This window comes from Corvus moneduloides, chromosome 18 (assembly GCF_009650955.1).
Source record: "Corvus moneduloides isolate bCorMon1 chromosome 18, bCorMon1.pri, whole genome shotgun sequence".
NCBI classification, from domain to species: Eukaryota; Metazoa; Chordata; class Aves; order Passeriformes; family Corvidae; genus Corvus; species Corvus moneduloides.
In genome coordinates, this window is record NC_045493.1 from 11,935,166 (window position 1) to 11,950,942 (window position 15,777).

The 15,777-nt window shown below is 44.4% G+C and overlaps 2 protein-coding genes across 2 annotated transcripts; both read right to left on the reverse strand.

Moving 5' to 3' along the window:
• Positions 1 to 1,203: 1,203 nt before the first annotated feature.
• ANAPC7 (anaphase promoting complex subunit 7) lies at positions 1,204 to 9,443 on the reverse strand. Its single transcript, XM_032127770.1, has 11 exons — positions 9,232 to 9,443; positions 7,918 to 8,104; positions 7,317 to 7,436; positions 6,105 to 6,216; positions 5,717 to 5,870; positions 5,469 to 5,611; positions 5,123 to 5,240; positions 4,561 to 4,757; positions 3,649 to 3,873; positions 3,084 to 3,234; positions 1,204 to 2,216 (listed from the first exon to the last, which is right to left on the reverse strand). Exons 1-11 carry the CDS (start codon positions 9,330 to 9,332, stop codon positions 2,027 to 2,029), a joined length of 1,698 nt encoding a protein of 565 aa, XP_031983661.1. The 5' UTR covers positions 9,333 to 9,443; the 3' UTR covers positions 1,204 to 2,026.
• Positions 9,444 to 10,735: 1,292 nt separating this feature from the next.
• ARPC3 (actin related protein 2/3 complex subunit 3) lies at positions 10,736 to 15,729 on the reverse strand. The gene is made up of 7 exons (XM_032127772.1): positions 15,463 to 15,729; positions 14,263 to 14,362; positions 13,158 to 13,234; positions 12,826 to 12,894; positions 12,429 to 12,555; positions 12,006 to 12,100; positions 10,736 to 11,251 (listed from the first exon to the last, which is right to left on the reverse strand). Exons 1-7 carry the CDS (start codon positions 15,712 to 15,714, stop codon positions 11,189 to 11,191), a joined length of 783 nt encoding a protein of 260 aa, XP_031983663.1. The 5' UTR covers positions 15,715 to 15,729; the 3' UTR covers positions 10,736 to 11,188.
• Between the last annotated feature and the right edge of the window lie 48 nt (positions 15,730 to 15,777).

Below are 15,777 nucleotides of genomic sequence, written 5' to 3' on the forward strand. Positions count from 1 at the left end.
CAGTGAATGACCTATTCAGAGGAACCATTAGAACAAAATGGCTGAAAAATACATCACATACCTCATATACTCGTCATCACAATTAAATGTATCCTGTCTTTAGTTTAGTAACACAAACAACTCCATTTTCATCCACAGCAGAGGTTTGCAATAAAACTAGAAAGCTAATGCAGCTACCCAGCTTTCAGCTGTAGAATATGTCTGGTGAACACTGAGTGTGAGGAGAAAGCAAAGTTTTTTTTATATAAAAAAAGATGCTCTGAATATGCTTGCATGTTTTTTTCTGTTATGAGACATGTGATGAGCTGAAATCCATTCACTGCATCCCACAGCAATGGCAGAGAGATGAACAGGATGAGGCCCCTTATCTGCCAGAAAGTCATTAATGAAACATTTGCTCTCCCCGAGATGCCCCCATTTGGTGGATTTGCTTACTGGAAGAGCAGGAGCACCTTATGCCAATCCAACTGCCACGACAGCTTTGCTTTGCTGTTCTTCCCCTATCACCTTCAAATAACCGTAATTCAGTTTGGTATTTTGGAAAATCTAAAGCCCACAGAATTCCAGAGAGAACAGACAAGCAGCTGTTTTCTTTTCTTAAATGGATGAACTATTGGACTCCTCCTTTGTAAGCCCTGTCATACCAAAACATTTCCAAAACAGACAATAATCTGCCTCTTGCTTTTGTTGTGCATTTTTGATACAACATCACAGAGGGATATTTTACCCTTATCTGCCTTTCAGGGAGAAGCTTCTTTTCCACGTCATGTGTTTGTAACAAACAGCCATTTTTCCTCCAACTGATACTCGAAACTATTTTTTAGCTTTCTAAAAAGTCTGTGTGCTCCAGCATACCTGTGGTAACAAAATAAATACAAAAGGAATTAAACTCTCAATATAAAGATTAAAAAAACACGTTTTGGTAAAGACTAAGGAAGTCAGAACTGTAAGAAAAATAAGTAATTCCTCTTCCCACACATCAAGCCCACAGAAATGAAACAGTTTCTAGATTACCCAAAGCAGTTCACCCTTGTTATGCTGAGGTTGGGAATTTGTATGTGAAGCAATTTTGCTTCAAAAGGTGAGGGAAAAAGATGTGAATTCAAAAACTACCTGACAAAATCAGGAAGTACATAAACATGGGAAAAACAGAACAATATGTGGATTTGCGTAATTTAACATTTCTCCAGCACTGCAAGGGAAGAGGGATGAATTCTTTTTATAGCATTTTAAATGTCAGTGCTGTATACAGAATGTAAAGTGCTTTGAGTCACTGCTGCAAAACCTTCCAGGAACATACTGAAATAACATTAAACTGCATTTTAAAATAAATGCTAACATAGAGACTTTAAGTGATTACAGGGTTTAGTAAGGGTTGAAGAAAAGACTTTAATTCTCCACCACTGGCTCCATTCTGAACACAAAGGAATCAGTCAGCTACAAAAAGTGTCCTGCAAGTCCAAGTTGCCTATTGTCCCAAACTTCTCCTGGACAGCACAGGTAATGCCCTAGAAAAAGACAAATTAATTCAACAAATACAGCAAAAGAGAAGTGCTGCTTTCAGCCACACTCAAGTAACTCCCCCAGACTTCACTGAGAGCAGCTCCCCCAGACTCAAATGGCTGCATACAAATGAGCAAGACCTTTCCCACAGAGGAGTACAAACCACTGTATTTACAACTTGCCCAAGCACACTTAGCCCTGGACAGAACTCAGACATTGTTTTCATCACAAACAACAGGCTCATGACACACCTCAGATTCTGATGGTTTTAGTTTTAGCAGGAATTTTTCAAAATGAAAGTTGCAAATAACCTCGGATGCAGTTAGTCCCTTACACTTAATAAATAAGAAGCATCAAGAATCTCCACAGTATTGAGATGCACAGAACTATTAACTGGTTTCAGAGTGTATTAAAAAAACAAAAAAAAGTCCTTTGTTACTGCAAAAAAATCATAGTTTCTGTTCTTCTAAGAAGAGTGGCCCTAGTGGTGTGTTCAAGGGCCAAAACGAGCAGCAGGAGGCTTTTACTGCATCCCAAACCACTGTTCTTGATCTGCCCACTGAGCTGCTTCACTGTCACTGCCTTCCAAGTCCCCCTCTTCTCCACTTCCCTCCATGTCATCCACATCTTCTTCCTGGGTGGCGTCTGTTGGACTTTCCTCTTTTTCCATCTTCTGCAATCCTTCTAGTGACTTCTGATCGTTTGGATCCAAACTGAACAAGTGAAGAAAAAGAAAGCATTGTCCTGAAACTTTTTTCTCTTTGTGACCTTAGTGTAAAGAAAAACAATAAAATCTCATCCTGTTGTCTGCACTTCCTGTTTAACATCATCAGGAAGCTTATTTTAGATGATGATGCAACTTCCCCTTGAGCTACTGTAACACTGAGTATTAAATCTCTTTATAAAACAGTTCTGATCCCCAAGAACGCATTTATCTAAACATCCCACTCTTCCAGAAAACTGAGTCACCTCTCCCAACAATACTAATTATAAAGTAACATGAAAGCAGTAAAAATTTAAATGACTCTGACTAAATATAATCTATGCAGGCAAAAACCAGCTGACCCATTTAAGCTATACAAGTTTGCAGCGGACATAATGTGCTGGGTTTAAGGCAAATTGAAGATGTTGCAATCAAAACATGGGAATATTTAACAAAGTAACACTCTAAAACAGCATTTAGGTTATGTTAAGTTGAATCACACTATTTAAATTTATCGAGTAGCTCATTTTTATATGCACCTTCTAGTGTAAAAGAATTAATCTTAAAGCCTGACTATATAATAATTAATAACTATAAATAATTCCATACCTTAATCCTTTTGTTAGTCAAGGAATCACAAGCCTAGTGACGTATTTAGCATTTTACAGTCCTTACATTTTGCATTTCTCAGTTCAAAGTCTTAAGATCAACCAATTTAGTACCAGGGTGTCATTTCTGTGGTTTTGCTTGTTTTAAGGGAGATTGATATAAAGCCACCTCTGATTCTCATCCTAATCAATTAATAGCTCATCTTTTTACTCAGTGAAACTGGTTATTGGCTCTTATAAACCTCCTGCAGTCTCAGGGTGTGCTTTACCTCAGGGCTATGCTGTACTGGTCCATGGCTTCCTGGTACTCGTTGACAGCCACGAGGAAGTCTCCCAGGATCCGGTGCAGCACACAGTCACTCTGGTTAGCCAGGGCATTCCTCAGCAAAGCAATCCCATCTTCATACTTCTGTTCTCTACCTGTTCACAGGCAAAACTACTGTTTTAATTAATAGTTGAGACAAATCTATAAAAAGTCACAGTGTTCACAGTCTTCCCAACACAAGGCTATTTGTCCCTCCAGACCTGTCAGCAGGAGGACAGCAGTGCTCTACTTCTTGCAAGATTAATTCTAACAATGACTTTTTGTTGCAATAGCTGTTGCACTCACAATTACATCTACTTCAAAGTCAAAACATTTTGTTTGCAATTGCTGTAAGTGTAATATCAGTTGCTGGATGCAATTAATTCCTGTGATTTTTCCTTCAGGATAGAACTGATAAATCCCCAGACTGTATGATCACTGTTCCATCCTTCCCATCAATGTGGCTGCAGAACATCCTTTCACGTACAAAGGTATCTTTAAATAAACCAACATGGGGAAAAGGAACTTACTGAGAAGTTCTGCTTTCTTTACCACAGCTTTAATGTAGTCAGGTCTTTGTGTGAGAGCTTTATCCAGCAACGTTTTTGCCTTTTCCTGCGTGACTGGGTCCTCCAGGCAGACCGTGGCCAGCAGAGTGAGGGTCTGTGCATTTGCCCCCAGGGTTTTGTACACGTTATTTGCCATCACCATGGCTTCACGGATGCTGTTGGATGCCAGGTAACACTCGATGAGACCTGGTGGTGTCAGATAGAAACATTGCAGGGTTTGAGTCAGCACCACAGGCACTCACCCCTCCATCATTATTTGCACTTAGTAGCACTCAGGTGCTGAACAGCTGACACCCCAATAAGCAAACACAAATTACAATTGAGAAAGTGAATCTATGCATGTCAACATACTCATTTTACAGATAATTGACTTGATCTTAATTAATGGGCAGGCACTGAAAAAAACCCCAACCCTAAGTACACCTAATCTAACATTTTTGTCCAATTCCACTACTGAGATAATTAATACTTCACCTGGACTCTTCACCACTCACTATATACTTGAAGCTGCTGTTGAGATCAACAAGATTTAAATATTTAAACAAATATGACAAAACAAAGCTCCCAGCAAAACTAACTATCAGTTAATGTCATCATCCAAAAGCGAGCTGCTCAAAACACCTAAGTTTGTTTACACCCAGATTAAACAAAACAAAAACCAAGAAAACCCCTTTTTGAAAGTCATTCTTACAAACCCACACATTCAGTGGTATATTTCACCTGACAGCTTCGACTGCTTCATGGTTTTGAGGTAATAATTATTTACTAGAAAGCCAACAGGAGGGAAGAACTGCTGTTTATTCCCTTGCCTCATCATCAGCATGACACCAACCCTCACACCGGAGCAGCTGTGAGCAGCTTCTCGTGGCTCACCTTCGTAGCAGTCCAGGCGGCAGGGCGCGAGCCGGATGGCCTCACGGAAGTGGATGATGGCCTCCTGCACCCGGCCCATGTTCCTCAGAGCAGCTCCTTTCAGCAGCAGGGCTTGCACACTGTTGCTGTTCAGCTGGATAGCTTTGGCTCCCAAGTATAAGGCACGGGAGTATCGTTTGCTGTAGAAACTGTGACACCTACAGAAAGAGGAGAGGGATTGTAGCACTGCCTGCGGTGCCTGTGTAGAGTCACGGGGGTTTTGAACTCCTTGCATTTGAAGTTAAGAAAAAAAACTTCTTCTGGAGTTTAAAAAAACCCCATTATAAATATTAAAATTGTTACTGCTGGTATTGCATAAGTGTGGTAACTCTAACAGATTTAGCATACAGAAAACAAACATGAGGGATATTTACAGAGAGCTAGTTTAAGGCACCCAAGAACGGAACAGACAGGATAGGAAAGCACCTTCTGAACAAAACAAGCTGAACCCACCGTGTCAGCTGTAACCCACCACACTCAGCAAATCAAGAGCTGAGGTGAGAAAGGAAAGAAGACAACTCACCCAGATACCACCCAGGGCTCCGCGTGCTGGTCAGAAATATTGAAGAGCCGGCAGCCCAAGTTCTCCACATCCTCCAGCCGACCCTCACGCGCCAATAAATAGCCATAAACATCCATTCCTAAAGAGACACGTTGGAGGATCAATCCTCAAGAAATGTTCATTCACAAGAAAAAAAAGCCACCAAAACCACAAACACCTACTTTAAACTGTGCAACTACCAGGAAGGGTTCAACACATGCAGCTTCTGAATGTCAACTCTGAGCTGAAAGCTGGGTAAACAATATACAATATTCCACTGCATGTAGCTGTTACTCTTCAGGTCAACCTTCTCTCAGGATTTACCCACCTTTTATTAGGTAAGGATCCAGCATTTGTGCTTGTTCAAATTTTAGGATGGAGTTTTTATTATCTCCAGCTCTGAAGTACAGGTCTGCTAAGCTCCCCAGCAAGTCCACGTTATCCCTGAGCAATGACTTCTTCTCTAAAGAGCTTAAAGGGAAAGAAATGCCCGTTATTTATAAATGACATTTTGCATATCGTTGTATATAAGAACTAATGTATTATTGGATTGCATCATGCTCTTTCAACTCTTACCAAATGGTGTTTATTGCTCTGGTGTTGTCTCCAGTATGCACGAAGGCGTATGCCTTGATCCACACGGAGAGCCAATCCAAATTGGGAATGCTCTGGATTATATTGATGGTCATGGAGGCCACTTCTGCTCCCTTCACTGACAGCGAGAGCAAGCCTGTTTAGAAGGGTTCATCCATCAGTCTCAGCCACTCAAAACTGCCTTTGATACAAACAGTCTGAGGGTCAGAAACTCCATCCCTTGACAAGCACAAACAGCTGTTACAGGGCTTGTTACAATTTACATAATGTGGGTATGATGTGCAAATGCAAGACAGTTACAGAGTCCCAAGTGCAATTCAAATTACAACACTACTGAACACTGCAATGCTCCCAGTGTGCAGACACCCACCTAGGATGGCATCCAGGGCCAAGGGGCACTGCCTCAGCACTTCTTTGTAGCTCGTCACCGAGGAGCGCTCCTGACCTGCTTTCTTGTAGAGATTTGCCAGCATCATATTGATCTACAGACAACAGAAATGTGGGGACAGTCAAGTGTGAGGAAGGAGAAAGAATCACTAAGAAAGGTCACAACTCTGTCTTCAAGTCTGCCTGCCTCTGATCTGGGCAAAAGACAAAATAACCTGCTCTTCTGAGAACGCTCTAAGGTACCACATAGTATAAAATGAAAATTCTGGCTTCTTTCTGAGTATAAAAATAAAATCTACATTCTTTTGTATGTGCACAGTGCACCTTGAAATCTGTGCTGTGCACCAAAGAAGTCAAAAGATGGGCAAGTGCTCCTACGTGATGCCAAGAAGGATCTGTATATCCATTAATCAGTCTCTTCCAGGAATCTCTCTGTATCCACGGAAGTGTTTGAATTAGCTTAGCAAGGCAGAGAAAGTTTCCATTCAGCTTCTGAATGAAGCCATGATTGACTAAAGAACAGAAATTATCTGAGCTCTACACAAGTAGCTGGTTTCTGCTACAGCACTTTCATTTACTGGTATATATAGGAGAAAGTTTACTCTTCTCAACTTTTTCTGTTCTGTAACTTGATCTTTGAACAGAACACTCTGACATTAACTGGAGTTTAACCCATGTACACTTTTAGGACAATTTAACATGAAACACAGTTGACTGATCTGATGTGTTAATCTTTTAAGCCCTTCTGAGTAACAGAGCCAGCAAGCAAAGACTCCACAGATTTGGCACTGCAGACCACAAAGGGATCTAAATATTTAACATTACCTAAACTGTTGTTGAAAGGATTAAAAGATTTTAAAAGATGGAGCACTAGCAAACCTTCTACTTGCCAAAGTCTCCAGCCTTTCAAGGATTTTGCACTGCTCCAACTACACAAGAAGTTAATAAAAATGCACAAAACATTTAACTCCTTTCTTTTTTTTTTTTTTTTTTTTAAATTCTTTCTAACAGAGGAAATACAAAATTGGTATGATTTTAAAGAAAAGGGTCCCAATCAGCTAATCTAAAATTAGGAAATGCTACCAAGCAATATTTAACTACAGAAGAAGGCATAATGCCATTATACCTGTACACTGTGTTCTGCCCTATAGATACACTGACCAAGAACCTGTGACAAAAACCTGCCAGAACCCACCTTTGGAGTTCTCTGCCTGGAAGGAATCCCATCAAGAATAGCAATGGCATCTTTATCTTGCTTCAGCATTGTGTAACATTCAGCCATTTTGTATTTCACTTCAATTTCTGATGGTAAACACTGAAACAGAAAGAAAGATTTAAATGCAATATTGGTTTAATCAGGTATGAAACTTTTAATAAGGTTTCCTCATAAATATTTATACTGTGTTGAAAAATATCTAGTGCAAGTCAGCTAACAATGCAACTCACTGCTAGTTCATATTGTTCCTGTCTTCAAATTAAAAGTATAAAGTACACATACAGAAAAATTTTATGTTGGAGACCATTTTAAGTTTTGCATTAGAAAACACCACACAGATATTACCAAACTAATCAGCCTTAAAAGTCAGGTTTATTTGCCATGATAAATGCACAATCTAAGGCATTTAAAAGACATGTAAAGGTGATGCTTAGGGAACATAGTTAGTGATGGACTTGGCAGGGACTCGACCTGAAGGATCTTTTCCAGCCTCAGTGACTCTGTGAATATTGAGTCAGCAACATTAACTGGAAGAGGGAACGTGATCACTTCATGCAGCACGTTATCAATTCTTAAATACCTGGCTTTGGGGTGTTGATGCAGCATTCCCAGTAGAAGGTCTGACTTTGGAAGTTTTACTTAAGGCTTTTTTCTGCTGTAAGGCCATCGTGTACTTGCTGACAGCATTCCTATATTCCTTGTCATGGAAGAGGGAGTCTGCATGATAGACAAGGAGCTGGTACTTCTGAGATGGAGAGAACAGTTCCCTAGAAGAAATGCAGACAGAAAGGCTGAGATCAGCTGGCTGTACAAGAATCAAAACTTTACAGATCCAAAGTATCTGTAGCTCTGGTTTGTCTGGCTTCAACTTCCAACTGCTGCAGCTTCTTTACTATGCTGGAAGGACCATTGAGTAACAGGTACTGACCCCTCACACAGGTACTGACCCCTCACACAGGTACTGACTCCTCACCCTGGGGTTATCTCACCAATTTCCTTTATCTGTAAACAAACAAATCCAACAGCCACTCCTGACACCTCATCAGCAACAACAGCTTAATGTTTGGCTACTTGGCCACTGCCCTCATCCTTCCCATAACAAGGCTGTCAATGTCCATTACACTGCATCAACTTTCTCCTAGGATCCTTTTATCAGCTAAGGATCCAGCATTTTGCCCACTCAGATTTCAGAACAGAGTTTTGTTTGGATGGACTCAAGTTTAAAAGGCAACCCAGATCCTTGTACAGCTGGTCTGGTCCTAATCCCTATTTCCACATTACACAAACCCCTTTTGTAACACTCCTTGTATGTGTGCAGACCAAATGACCTAACTGTGGCCTTCCAGGACCTGAAGGGAGCCAACAAGAAACATGGAGAGAGACAATTTACAAGGGCCTGGAGTGCCTGAACAAGGGGGAAATGGCTTCACACTGACGGAGGACAGGGTTAGATTGGATATTAATAAAATTCTCCCCTGTGAGGGTGGGGAGGCCCTGGCACAGGTTGCCCAGAGAAGCTGTGGCTGTCCCATCCCTGGAAAGTGTCCAAGGCCACGTTGGACAGGGCTTGGAGCAACCTGGGACAGTGGAAGGTGTCCCTGCCCAAGGCAGGAGGGGTGAAACAAAACAATCTTCAAGGTCTCTTCCAACCTGAACGATTCGGTGATTCCATGACTCTCTGCCAGGACACCTATGGTGTAGCGGGCAACCCAAAGGGACGCTAATGCTGGTACCCGAACAGAGGCAGGACCCATCCCCGGCAGGGACAGGGCAGGGGCAGACCACAGGCCAGGGGCAGGCCAGGGGCAGGCCAGGGACAGGGACACCCCGAAAGCGGCCCCGCTCCCCCCTCACACCGTGCCCCGCGCGCGCCCCCTGCCGGCGGGGCACTCACGGGTTGTTGCCGCTCATGGTAAGGAGCAGCCCGCTGAGCAGCCGCACGTTCGAGTGCAGCCCGGCGGCCGCCATCTCACGCACGTGCTCCACCACACTCATGCTGCCGCCGGCGGGGCGGAGGGGACGGGACGGGGGGAACCGGGAACGACGCGGAGCGAGGCACCGGGCACGGAGCTACCGCCGCCGCCCGCCGCCACTCCAAAATGGCGCCACCGAGGGGTCCTCGCGCGCCGCCGCCTGCAGGCGGCCAAGGCACTGCCTGCGCGGCCCGACAGGCGCGCGGAGGGCAGCCCGCGCCAAGGACCCCCCGCGGCGGCGGGAACGGGTGTGAGGGGATGGCGGGGTCCGGGCAGCGCGCGTGAGGGGATTTGCTCCTCTGTGTGTCCTCTGGTGGAAGATACGCACGCCCCCTGTGTCCACAGCTCCTGAGTTCGCCCCTTGTCCTTCTGAGAATACGCCGATGGTTGCCGCAGCTAAATGTGACTGAGGGCTCCGACATAAGGAAGCGCCTGCCTATAAAAATTGGTAACTAAGGAGGAAGACCTTTCAAAACCTAAATTTCTTCGGAGAAGTCCTTCACTAGGCCTACCATTAACTACAAGGATAGACTGAGAGATGAATCATAAGCTTTATTTTCCCACCTTTATTACAAAAACATTGTAAAACATGGCTATCCTATTCCTAAAAATTGAATCAGTGGGAGCTTTCAGTTTGGACATACCATCACTGCTGTTGGGAGAGGAACACAGCTCTCAGCAAACAAACACACCAGGCAGCAAAACATCACCAGCACTGGGCTTCAGGTAACACCAAAAGTTAAGTTAAAGAATAAACTAAGCGTGGATTTGTGTTCTTCCAGAAATCATCTGGCTGATCAGAACAGCCACTTTTTACCAGTTTGGAAGTGTTTGAATCTGCCATCAGGAAGGCAGCCACAGACCCAGCTGTGTGGGATTTGCCTGTGTTACCCTGTAAAGGCATTTCAGGAACACAGCTCTGCGGAGACAGACCTGCTAAATAAACAGGTAAATTGATGCAAACTGCAGCTCCTGTATTAATCCCAGTTTTCAGTGAGAATGATTCGCTTCCAACTGATTAACGTTACACAATAATCATGGAATCACAGAATGGTTTGGTTCAGAAGGGACCTTAAAGGTCCCTTAAAGATGGCCAGGGACATCTTCCACTGTCCCAGGTTGCTCCAAGCCCCGTCCAACCTGGCCTTGGACACTTCCAGGGATCCAGGGGCAGCCCCAGCTTCTCTGGGCAACCTGTGCCAGGGCCTCACCACCCTCACAGGGGAGATTTTTTTCCCAGTATCCAATCTAAACCTGCCCTCTGTCAGGCCAAAGCCATTCCCCCTTGTTCAGGCACTCCAGGCTGTTGTTGGCTCCCTTTAGGTCCTGGAAGGCCACAATTAAGTCACCCCAAAGCCTTCTGCAAAAAAAAAAAAAAAAGCCCTCTTTGACTTATTTGAAGGCTGCCCATAAGACACACAGCAGTTACCACGTTAATTACAAGCGAATTTTATTGAAAACAAGGTAAAAATCACTGCACTGGACAACACAGCGTGAGAGGTCTGTTTTCCCTGGACATACGACACCCAGACTCCAGCCAGCAGAGCAATGACACAGCTCCCCTGCCCCACAGCCAAGTCCACTTCTTCTCTTAAATACAAGCCCTGGTTTAAATGCTGTAGCCACGATTACAAAGCAACTTGCATCTGAAACAGCACGTTAGAAATCACTTATTAAGCACCAGCTTAATAATATTTGCTTACACAACTTATGTTTTTGCTCTCCCTCCCTCTATCACTCATTGACAGGTTTGGTTTTTTTCTTTTTTTTTTACTTCATAAGCACTTAATTCTTCCTTGGTACAAAATGTATCCAAAACAAAGGCAAAAGACTTGAATATCTTGCTGTGGAAATGCTTGAAGTTGTTGCCACTTTGCTTCACTGCCCAGGGCCTGAGAGACTCTTGTTCATGAACTGCCTCTTCACAAAGCAGATCCACCACTGCAGAAGGAAGTACAGGTCAGAAAATCTACAAAAGTGGTTTCCATTGACTTTAAAATATTCAATCTCTGACATATAACATGTTAAGACTCCAGTTTTCCACACTGGTTTCTACTGGAATTGAGGTGAACAAGACAATAGGAATGGATACAATGAATTCATATTACAGGACTTTGAATTAAAATGGGAAATTCTTTCTCTTATCTTACTTTTATTGTATTTTATTCCAATACAATCATAAATGAGGGATGCATTAGGAAGCTATGCCTTTGAAACTAAATTAGCCTAAGTAATTTCAACATTAAATGCAGGCACATTTGCACATGAAACATGTGAACAGTCAAGAGGTGACTCATTCATTGATCAGTGATTTTTCTTTCAATCTGGGTAAGAGGCAAAACAATCGACTTCAAAGCAGCTCTCAAATCAGAGCTGCCTGGGAAGACAAACAGCACCTCCTGAGCTTGAGAATTTCCATTTGCAACCCCAGCCAAGAGCAGATGTGCAGTGCTTTGAAGAGCTGAACCAGACACCTCTTATTACTGCCCTGCTTTTGAAACTAACCCAAACTGTCATATCACATTAGATTAAATTTATTGATAACTTGCAGCTGTCATTTCACTGTAAAATCAGTCCAGCTTGGCTGAAGTTACCCACCCCTGACCATCACCCAATCATCTCACTTCTCTCCACGTGGCTGAAAAAACACCCCCAACCCCTCATTAACTCTGTGGTGATGCCACTGAACTCTTACCTTGCTTGGCTTGTCACTCTGGGGATCAAATACTTTGTCACAAAGGCGAAGGCCGGTTTCTTGCCTCAGCTGCTGCAGGTAGGCCCTCATCACCTCTGAAAGCAGCACAGCAAAACCAGGGTAAACTGGGGAGCACCAACTCAAACTGGATTTAACATGGACGCATCAGCGATCACTGCTTAAAGCAGAGAGGGAGTTTCACATCTACAGGTACTCCCAGCTGGCTGAGTTGATTTGCTCAATTTATCTATGGATAAGATAGAGGTCAGAAAATCCAGCTTGTGCTGCCTTCAGAAGACAGATTTAGTCTTCTAAATTTAAAAGATTTGGTTTTAACAGTAATTTTTCTAACTGCAGTCACAAAAATGCAGTTAATAAAGTGTGAGCCCAAGGCAGCCTTCAGAGGCCCTGGGTCAGCCTTACCTTCCTCCTGCTTGTTGGCAGGTTTGGCATAAATGGCGTTAAGTGGAAAGCCAGGCTCCCCTGGGATTGGGAAGTTAGTGATTCCTAGTGTGTACATTTCCTTCTCTCCTTGGCCTTTGGAGTTACACTGGAAGACCAGGCAAACAATGGATTAGCAGTTATAAACAAAAGCATCAGGAGCATTAGACCCAAGTATTTTACAAATCTGTAACATTAAAAACTCATCAAGAAGAGCAACACAGCATATCCACATTGGAGTATTTGAGACTCTGACAACTGGGACTAGGGTGAACAGGACTATCTGTGCCCCTGGAAGGAGAGTATCAGGAAATCCTTTCCTGAGAACAATCGTCAGAGCAGACTGTTTCCCTCCTGCACAGAAATTCAGTTTTGTTACCTTTTGCAGCTTTTTCAGGCACTCAGAAATGTAGAGGGTTACATAGATCAGTGTTCTGTCAGCCTCGTTCTGCAAAACAAGAGCAGGAACTCTTCAATTACAGGACTTTGTGGAACTCATAAAGTCTGAAGCAGGAATGAATTCAAGCCATTTTGGGCTACAGTTTCCCCATGAGAGGGAGAGCTGCAATTCATGGCATTTACCCAACTTTAAAGGTTAAATGGAAGGGGAGATTTTGTGATCTAGTAGAGTTACTTCCTTGAAAATAAATTTATATTCACAGCACCAACCCTCCAAAGAACTAGAATATGCTCAGTATCTCAAAAAATTACCTTAATTTCATAATTTTTGAAGAAAACATTAGCTTTGAAGTAGTAGATGGCTTCATCTATAATATCTGTGTCCTTAGCTAATAAAAAAGAGATACAGAGTTAAGCAGTACACTATTAATACAACATTTGTCATAACTTCTACTCACTGAAATAAATAAGGATTACTGCAAAGGCAAAACCTTGGTATTTACAAAAAGCAGAAGTCAGCACCATGTTAAGAGAAAACATGTGAAACACCATGAGCTCAGACTGTAATATTTAAGCTTCCTACTCCCTTCTCCTTCCCCTGTGATATGTCACTTCACAAACACCAGCAATTCAGCAGTTCCTCACTTTTCTACCATTTGAGTAACTCATCAGAGTTTTAACATCATAAAAGGATAGAAAAAAATGTTTTTGGAGACAGCATACCAGCACAATCACTCACATTCCATTATCCTCTTCAAAAAAAAAGGAGGGGAGCAGAACACAGTGATAAACTGACCTTTGCTACCATCCAAGACTGCTTAAATCCAGAAACATTTCCTTTACATTTGCCTTCTCCACCTGAACCGCCACATTGCTGGGGAATACCACGCCTGGGAAGTTCAGGTGCTGAAGGGGAATCTGTACCTGGCTGCCTGTGGGCCCTGTCAGGGTGCCTGTAACCTCATTTCAGTTCCTGAAGCTGCACACCCTTAGGTGCTGCAGTCCCACTCCTCATCGCTCAGAGCAGCCGAGCGTCTCCAGCCACAGCCCAAAGCAGCAGTTCTCGGTAGCTGAACCCCTACTTCCTCTGACACAGAGGCTTCACACCACCACAGCCTCCTCAAAACCCTGCTCAGTAGCACAGGGAGACACAGGGGGAAGCACCAGAACAGCAACCAGAGGCTTGGATTACTGAAACTACTAATTCAGCAGAACACAAAGCACATTTATCTGCGCACAATTATTTTCTATGATTTGCACAACTGAAGTAATTGAAAACTTCTTTCCTCCTCTCTAAACTGCAAAGCCTTCCATTTCCCACCCCTGACTCGTCTCGTCACTCTTGCTGGGGCTGGCTTAGAGCAACCCCTGAGATGATGAACTATATCCAGTAATTCAGAGATTATTATAAACTTACTTTCTCGAGGTGCTGGGCCCTTGAACTGGCTTCTGATGGGTAACAGTGCCATGTTCCCAATTAGTTTGGTGTCTGAGTCCATTAAAGTGGAGTGGTAAGCCTAGAGACAGAGAGAGCTGGTTATTGATCCTACTGAAAATAGACATTTCCATATCCAATCACATGTCCCCTGTGTCTTCATCAAACAGGAGTCACAGCCTAGTTCATTATGATGCTTCCAGCATTTTTTCCTTGCACAAACAATTGCTATTTTTTATTTAGGCCCCGATCTTGGTGCCATTCTGGTGAATACCATCGAAGTACCACCAGTGTCACTACTTGCAGTCGCAGTGGTGGGAGATGGGATAAAATCTGTGTTGTTGGTCTGCAGGCACAGTTCATCCCCAGTGTGCCTGACCCCATCCTGGCAGCACCAAGGGGTAACAGCCCTGCTCACCTGCCTGAGTTTTGGGACATTGCACTGAAAGTTAGTTGGTCATTAAAAAATATGTAATTTATTTCCATGTCTGAGTACTAATAGTAGATAATTATAAATAAAGCCAGGCTTAATACACTAAAAAAAAAAAAAAAAAAAAAACAAACAGAAAAAAAAAAAAAAAAAACTAACTGATTTAAGTGAAAAACAAAACAGCTTTCTGCATATAAGAAATGCTTCCTAGAAAACCAATTTTCAACAACGATTCAGTTTAATTTCAGGCACTTTCCAAACGTTTCCTGGGTGCTGTGCCAGGCCACTGGGAATCCCTCACCTCCTCACAACCCACCTTTTGTGGGGGGCAGGGAAGGATGTGACTGTAGAGGAGAGTGGGTGTAAAAAGCAGTTTATTTCACTGAGGGTAAGGTGGTGTGAACAAAGCCAGAGCAAAGCCCTGCTGTGACCACCCTGTCCCCCGCTGCTACCGGGGCTTGCACCCTCCCTCCCGGCTACGGGTGGATCCCTGGCAGGGGGAGGAGGAAGAGGAAGAGGAAGGCGCTGGCCTTGCAGCAGCCTCCCATAAAGAGCCATTCCCCGCTCTCAGGAGCGCTCCCCGCAGCTGCTGCCCCTTCCCCCCGCACTGACCGAGGCCAGACCCCGCAGCAGAGCCCCTTCCCCGGCCCGGGATCGCCTCCGCCGCCCCCGGCCCGGCCCCGCCGCCCCGCGCCCTCCTGTCCGCGCTGCCGCCGCCGGGGCCGCGCAGCGCCGGGTGCGGAGCCGCTCACCGGCATCTCGAAGGGCAGGAGGCGGCTCGGCGGGGCCGGGCGGGAGGGGAGCGGGGCGAACCGGGCAGCAAAGCGGCCACAGAGCTTCCTCCTCCGCCTACGCTGCAGGAAATGAGGCAGCGGCAGAGGCGGTGCGAGGAGGGGAAGCGGGAGCCGTGCACCGCCCCGGAGGCAGCGCACCGGGAAGGGATCCCGGGAGGCATCTGTGTACCCGGACACTGCCCCTACGGGGAAAGGGCCACGGAGAGGCATTGCTCGGCCAGGGCTCTGCCGGTACCGGGAGGGGATCCCGGGAGGCACCGCCCGTTCGGGCAA

Bases quoted from the DNA above. Each gene is read 5' to 3' on its own strand.
- ANAPC7 (XM_032127770.1), bottom strand. From the start codon at position 9,332: ATGAGTGTGGTGGAGCACGTGCGTGAGATGGCGGCCGCCGGGCTGCAC. The intron at 7,437-7,917 runs GTATTTAAGAAT...TTTCTGTTTCAG, and splicing joins CATCAACACCCCAAAGCCAG to TGTTTACCATCAGAAATTGA. The intron at 4,758-5,122 runs GTGAGTTGTCTT...CTCTTTCTGTAG, and splicing joins GAGCCCTGGGTGGTATCTGG to GTGTCACAGTTTCTACAGCA.
- ARPC3 (XM_032127772.1), bottom strand. From the start codon at position 15,714: ATGCCTCTCCGTGGCCCTTTCCCCGTAGGGGCAGTGTCCGGGTACACA. The intron at 14,363-15,462 runs GTGAGCGGCTCC...CTCTGTCTCTAG, and splicing joins TCCTGCCCTTCGAGATGCCG to GCTTACCACTCCACTTTAAT. The intron at 11,252-12,005 runs GTAAGAGTTCAG...TTCCTTCTGCAG, and splicing joins AGAGTGACAAGCCAAGCAAG to TGGTGGATCTGCTTTGTGAA.